Source organism: Octopus bimaculoides, chromosome 2 (assembly GCF_001194135.2).
Source record: "Octopus bimaculoides isolate UCB-OBI-ISO-001 chromosome 2, ASM119413v2, whole genome shotgun sequence".
NCBI lineage: Eukaryota > Metazoa > Mollusca > Cephalopoda > Octopoda > Octopodidae > Octopus > Octopus bimaculoides.
The window spans coordinates 121,980,049-121,987,235 of NC_068982.1; the positions used below are offsets into that span (position 1 = coordinate 121,980,049).

Here is a 7,187-nt window from a genome sequence, read left to right on the forward strand (position 1 = left end):
ATAAATGGGTTAATAGAAACCAATGTAGCAAAGAACACAAAATAACTGTGGTTAGCTCCTGTTTTTAAGGCAGGAACTCTTTGAAATTTTGGGTATTTGAGTATATTTAAGAATTTAAGGATTGGAGAAAACGCATGTTATAATTGCATACTTTATTCCTACATATGTTTCAAAGGATTACAACCTGTGTGATCCATAGGGATCTTTGATATTAAAATTGTAACCTTCTCATCAGGGAAAGCATGGGAATCATCTTAAACGTAAGACATTATGACCGATTATGAAAACAATAGATGGATAAGGTTATGACTTGATTCATTTGAAAAAAAAAAAAAAAACTCTTCAATTGCCTGTGCTATGGAAGTGACAGTATTTCAGTCACAAATGTGTGATGTCCAAACCCCTGCAATGAAAGGTCTGTCATTGGCTCCAAGCAGTTTCATTATCTACTTTGACATTATTATTTTGTTAATGTTGAGATAAAAAAAAATAGCATTCACTTGCTTTCAAATAAAGTTAGTATATACTTATTTTCATATTTTCATAAACTAACAATATATGATGTCTGATAGTTAGTAGTGTTTGATAGGATATTTATCTTGATGTTTATATCAATGTCATAGAAAGATAGTTGAAACAGTTGGTAAAAAAAAGAGTGCTACATAAAGTGTTCAGTTAAGATTATGGCTTGAATGCCAAAAAGCACTTTGCACTTGAAATAAGAGATTTTGTTATAGAACAGCTGACAAATGAAGACAACTTATCAGAAGGATGTAGTGTCAAAGATTTATCTGTGATAAGTAGTAAAAAAAAAAAAAAAAAAAAAAAGCAGGAAGCAAATGTGCCTAGTATTGTAGAAGTAGTAGAGTCAATAAAAATGATGTGGATTAAATAAAGGATAAGTTAATTAAACAGAAAGAAATGAAGTTAGAAATAATCATTGAAGTTTTCCCGTTATTTGCAATTTTCTTCTTTTAAATCTCACTAATTCTAACCTTGAATAAATATTGTTTTAACTAGGAAAATATTGTTTTGATGTGAAAATAACTGATACATAAAGTCTACATGTGCAAATGAATTGTCTGGATATTGTAATATAAATGGTTACTTAGCAAATAGGAAATTGTTTGCACAAGTGACAAACATAAAAAGGATTGCAATACAAATGACTGATTTATGTTTTATATGATAAATAAGCATAGGTATTCATAATGGTAGCACAAATCATCAAGTAACAAACTAATTCCAAAATAAATATTGGGTTAGACAGCTGTTGTCTTAAAAATCTCTCAGCAAAATGTATTTGAGTTGTTAAGAAAGAAATCATATAAGTGACAAAAAATTTACCCCGCATTTATCCACTTTACTAGCGCTATTAGCCCACTTCACCAAGGCCAAGAGGCGAACAAATAACTGGCGTGTTCTCTGTGAAAACTGGACAATCTCTATTTTTCTGAAATAAACAAAAATAATAAATATATAAAATAAAACAGGACATCTATGCAGCAAGTTTACTCAATATGTGAAAGCATTTTTAATGTTTACACTATACCTAAAACACACCACAAACATTGATAAACCAAACACCTCAAAGTTGTTCTCTTTTAGCTTAGCAAAATTCCTTTAAATTTAACTTTAATATTATCTTTCAACAAGACTAAATATGAAATAAAGTGTTAATGTAAACTGTATTAAATATCATAAACAGTATTATACACAGATGGATAAAGAAATTCTAAGAACAGGAAACCAGCATCGAAGACAAACCATGCAGTGGAAGACCATCAATTGCAACCAATGATATGAATCACCAGCAACAGAATAAATTGATTCAGGCAGACAGATGCAGCACAACCTGTGAACTTGCTACACGACTGAACTGTTGTCATAATACATAGGAGATGATGGATGACTGAGTATCAGAAAGTGTGTGTAAAGTGGATAGCTTGGTTGATGAGACTAGATTTGAAGGAGAGAAAGGTGGAAGTCTACTTCAATCTGCTGTAAGTATTTGAAGCCACTGAAAACATGGTTTTGCCCACTTTTACCTTACTTCCAGTACAACCTTTGTATATACACTCAATTTCTACATCTAGATCTCTCCATAACTCTCTTTCACCCATCACCAACAACTTCTTTCAAGACAAATAAGAATTACCCATGCCATTAAAATATTAATGTAAAAAAAATGTATTATTTACCGTTCCATATCTGATTTTCGTGGAAGCCTGTAAAATAAAATTTTTAGAAAATGAAGATATTTGAACAATTAATATATTTTTGTTATGCAAATTATATTTGAGCCTAACATAAAATAATAGCAACACAAGTGTTTCCTTGAGACAAGTTGGGGAGCAAGAAGTGTGGCTCTTTGAACAAAATAACAGTCTATCAACAACAGCTGATAGAAGAATTGAAACCTCAAAACGGGTAATCTACTGCTAATGAAATGCCGAAATATCAGCAAGAGAGACAATCTCATAATCCACATAAGTACTACATAGTTACCATATCCACAGCAATCACATAAATGACTGGATGAGAATCTTTGAAGCACTCTTCTACAGCCAAATACTCTTCTTGATGCTCATCCTTATTTATTTTCAGATGAAGTACTTTGTTCAGATAGGGTTCTTCTTCAACATTTAGGAGAATTGTAACATTTGGATAAATGTGAAAGTCAACAAATTTTATTTGAGCTTACAAAATTCATAAAATATATATAAATACTTATATACTCTTAAGAGTGATGCATATACATTGGACCTCATGGAAGCAAAGTTGCTGAGCTCCCTACGAGTGTTGAGCCTCATAGAAGCAATGACCAAGACCTTTGGCATCATGTTGTGTTTGAGAAGAAGACCCGTCAAACCAAGCAAAATCACAGTCATGGCAGATACCAGTGTCACGCAAATGGCACCCATGCCAGTGGCACATAAAAGCACCCATTACAATCTCGGAGTGATTGGAAAGGCATCCAGCCATAGAAAACCATGCCAAATCAGACTGGATCCTGGTGCAGCCTTCCAGCGTGCCAGCTCAGTCAAACCGTCCAACCCATGCCAGCATGGACAATGGACGTTAAATGATGATGATGATGATAACATGAATAACTTATGAATAAATAACAATATATACACTTACAATTCTGACAGTACAGACATTTCTGCATAAGTTCTTTGAATAATATAGTCAATAAGAGTGTTAAGCGCAATACTTCCACCTCCTGTACCTCCCCCTTGTGACGGGCCAGTCGGCATAGGAAGCTGACTGTCAATGGGGGACATCTTGGAAATTCAAAGTTACAACTCACAGCTGAAAAAATAAAAGATAAATATAGATGAATTTAATACAAAGCAAAATGTAAATCATTTAAAACCAATGAAAAAAAAGTTTAAAAACCATTAATAAAAATTAAAAAATTTACTGTGCTTATGTTGTCATTAAGGGTTTAAAAGACAATACAGATTCTTGTACCTTAGTGAATACTATGGTAGCACTTGATGCAGCTATGCAGTCAATTTTTCAAATGGTAGTTTCCTGCTGTAAACACCCACAAATGAAACAATGTCCCTTATCAGAACATAGGCTGTGTTGCACCTTTTTTGTTTACTCACACTGATCTTTGCTCTTACATTACCATTTCCTATATTTCGGGATTAACCAAGCAGATTTTTGTCACATTTGCATGTGTCCTAGTAACAAAGAGTACCATAAGATAGACCTTTTCATACATACCATTTACAGTCTGGCATGGGTAAACACTGTTGTTATAGACCATTTTACAAATATTGTTAATCTATTATTTAAAATTTACAGGAAACTATCATTTTTATCTTGATAACATAAATACAAGACGATGTTATAATAGTGTATTTATATCATAATGTTACTGTAAAAGATCCCTTTCAGTCATGAATGACCATACAATTGCACCTAGAAAGTTCCCCTCCAAGGTACAAGTCCGGGCAAGGTTGTTTATGGAAGACCAGAGTCACTCATGCATACCAACCTCCCCTCTCTACGCCATTGATGTATCCAAAGGAAAGGAAAAAGCTGATACAGCTTGGCACCAGTGATATCACAACTCATTTCTACAGAAGGTTTTGACTTGAAGGAAAGCTGGTTCCTTCTATCATCATCATCGTTTAACGTCCGCTTGCCATGCTGGCATGGGTTGGACGGTTTGACTGAGGATCAAGTTTAGCAAATATAAAGAGGCTTCTTTGTTGGCCTTGTCTCCACAAGATATAGAATACATCATTGTATCCTCAATTACTATTTTGCTCTCACATCCAACATTTCAAGAGGGAAGGAACTAATCATAAAAGACAACCTCCGAAATCAACCGTAAATCACTCTTTTCCTTTACGACCAGTATACATCAAAGCAACTGAGCACATACCCGCCTCCAAAACACACTAGAAATTTCTTGTCCTTCAATATATTGAAATCAAATCCTTTTACTCATAGTTAACGATTTATCTACAGTTATTATCCCTGAATGACTAAATAAAGTATTTTGGATTGCTAAAAACAAAGTAAAGTTGTTTATTCTTCTTGATAGCGGCAAACGATTCAACCTTTGAGAACATTCTAGCAAAGCTAATCGTCTTTAGATTCCACCTTAGCACTAATCACTGACGGAGCGGTTTGAACCCAATTTCGAGATTCTTTACAAACCGATTTCATTCTCATGCTAAACTGTCAGACAGTCTTTCATTTAGAGTAGAATTTATCTGTCGGAGAATTCAAGCACGTTACCATCTATAATTGGTTTAAGATGCCATGTAATAAAAAACTAAATCTTTGCTTCAATTCTAATAAACAAATCCTAAATAGTTGTAAACATGATTCCATCAAACTTTTTTTAAATAGTAATAAAATAAAATGTTAGATTTAATAATTAAAATTTAACACAAAACTTATTTCTAGTAACGGAATGTTTTACATCACAGCTAACTTTATATAGAGCATTATTAAAGAATGGTAAAATCTTTTTTCTTTTAATATGGACAGGTTATTTTAGCCCCCATCCACCCCCATATCCATATCTGATCGAGTTGACCTACAATTAAAGTCGTTCCGATCATAACCATCGCGTTTTATTCTCTCGAACTTTTCATGTATAGAACAACATTATCTAAACTGTCATTTTATCTTATTTAAAGATGGTATATGATTCGAAGTGAATTAGGTTGCAATTTCTAGCAGGTCGAGCGAGCGTGTAAGAATCCTCCTCGAAGCTCGTCAATCTGGACAGTTTGCTTGTTTTGTGATTGTCATCTTCATATCAGAAGTTGCGAAGTTTCGAAAGCATTGCTGTGTTGTTCACAGACGTAGATTTTCGATGGGAAACAGGGAGAAAAATCATCAAGCAAAACTACATTACAAAAATAAAAGAGCCGTAATAATTCAACACTTTATATGAAAAATAAATAAGAGCCGGCCACTGGAGTAAACAACGAGTTAAACTTATGAACCAGTTTCTATTCTTAATTATTTCATATATACGTTATATAGCTCTTGAGAATCTCATTTCTCCTCACCTATATTTTTTTAGAAATTTGTGGGACCTCAACATACCATTTATTATTACATCAGTTCAAACTCATGTAATAATGCCTAACAATAACAACATATTGGAATGAAATTCTTTCACTGATAGCTGACGATTTACTACAAAATTAAACACCCTAAATAGATATATAATGTATTTACAATAAGCTGAACTCCTGAAAAGTCGAACATATATATATATATATATATATATATATATATAGACAGATAGATATGAAAGAATAAGAACGTACCGTGAAAAAAAAAATGCTGCACTTCAGAGAAGAAAGATACGAAGATGCGATTATGCCTCGCACTGATGGCGGCTTAGATTTAGCACTTTGCGCCACCTGCTGGCTGATATTCATCAAACGAAGGGGAGGAAACTTTCCTAGTTACTATCAACTTCCACGATGTAAGTGTAACTTGTTTAATTCTTTGTGGCATTTCTGAACATTGACTGTTTTTAATTGTTAATTGTTATGATTTTACAGTGATGTTAAGATGCATTATGCGTGTTAGATAAATGCCTAAATTTAAAAACTCACAAGGTGCTTGATGAACATACTCCGAAGTAAAATGTTACGACTTAGTGGAGCAACATTTCATAAAGGCGGCATATCTTCGGTTTAGTGCCCCCACTACCGGTATTTTTTTTTAATGCATGTTTTTAACTGAAATTTTGCAGGCATACGTTATTAAATGCAATATTGATGAAATAAAAACAAAAACTTGTCGATTTTTTTTACTAACTTGTTCGTGATTATTATACAACTGAAAAAAAAATCGATATTATCTTAATTAATATCATTTATTATTTACTCTTTTACTTATTTAAGTCATTTGACTGCGGCCATGCTGGAGCACCGCCTTTAGTCGAGCAAATTGACCCAGGACTTATTCTTTGTAAGCCTAGTACTTATTCTGTCGGTAACTTTTGCCGAACCGCTAAGTTACGGGGACGTAAACACACCAGCATCAGTTGTCAAGCGATGTTGGGGGGACAAACACACACACATATATATATATACGTATATATGAAGACACTTGCCAAAAGTGCCACGCAGTGGGACTGAACCCGGAACCATGTGGTTGGTAAGCAAGCTACTAACCACAGCCACTCCTGCGCCAATATAAATTGGAAGGCTCAATAAAAAATTCCTATTTTCGTTTGGTCTGCAACAATTCAGTATTATTACTGAATGCTTTTGTTTTGCATTGTGTACCCATACTTTTGATTTGTATTGTAGTTCGCTTTATCGTGCCTTTGACTTTCACGTTGATAATAAATGATATAAAGTAAAGATTATTTGCCAACCTAATGTGGCATCATCTCCAGCTGACTATACGACGATATCTCCTAAGCGTCAGTAGTGGTGTGCAAGAGAGACGATTGCGCTGGTTTGGACATGTGGTGAGAATGAATGAGGATAGCTGCGTGAAAAAGTGCCACTCCCTAACAGTTGAGGGAACCCGTGGAAGAGGTAGGCCCAGGAAGACCTGGGCTGAGGTGGTGAGGCAAGACCTTCGAACATTGGGCCTCACCGAGGTGATGACTACTGACCGAGACCTTTGGAAATGTGCTGTGCGTGAGAAGACCCGGCAAGCCAAGTGAGATCGTTGCCAGT

The 7,187-nt window shown here is 34.4% G+C and overlaps 2 protein-coding genes across 2 annotated transcripts in view; one reads left to right on the forward strand and one right to left on the reverse strand.

Moving 5' to 3' along the window:
* Nucleotides 1-5,922, reverse strand: part of LOC106871902 (mediator of RNA polymerase II transcription subunit 14) — a 39,823-nt gene extending 33,901 nt beyond the window's left edge. The window contains exons 1-4 of the mRNA XM_014918658.2: nt 5,814-5,922; nt 3,145-3,315; nt 2,202-2,228; nt 1,348-1,453 (exon numbers count right to left, since the gene is read on the reverse strand). Coding sequence (XP_014774144.1) covers nt 1,348-1,453; nt 2,202-2,228; nt 3,145-3,287 — 276 coding nt within the window. The 5' untranslated portion in view covers nt 3,288-3,315; nt 5,814-5,922. The remainder of the gene's footprint in view (nt 1-1,347; nt 1,454-2,201; nt 2,229-3,144; nt 3,316-5,813) is intronic.
* LOC106871904 (uncharacterized) overlaps nt 5,881-7,187 on the forward strand; it is an 11,425-nt gene continuing 10,118 nt past the window's right edge. The window contains exon 1 of the mRNA XM_014918659.2: nt 5,881-5,974. Within this exon, the coding sequence (XP_014774145.1) occupies nt 5,973-5,974 (2 nt within the window). The 5' untranslated portion in view covers nt 5,881-5,972. The remainder of the gene's footprint in view (nt 5,975-7,187) is intronic.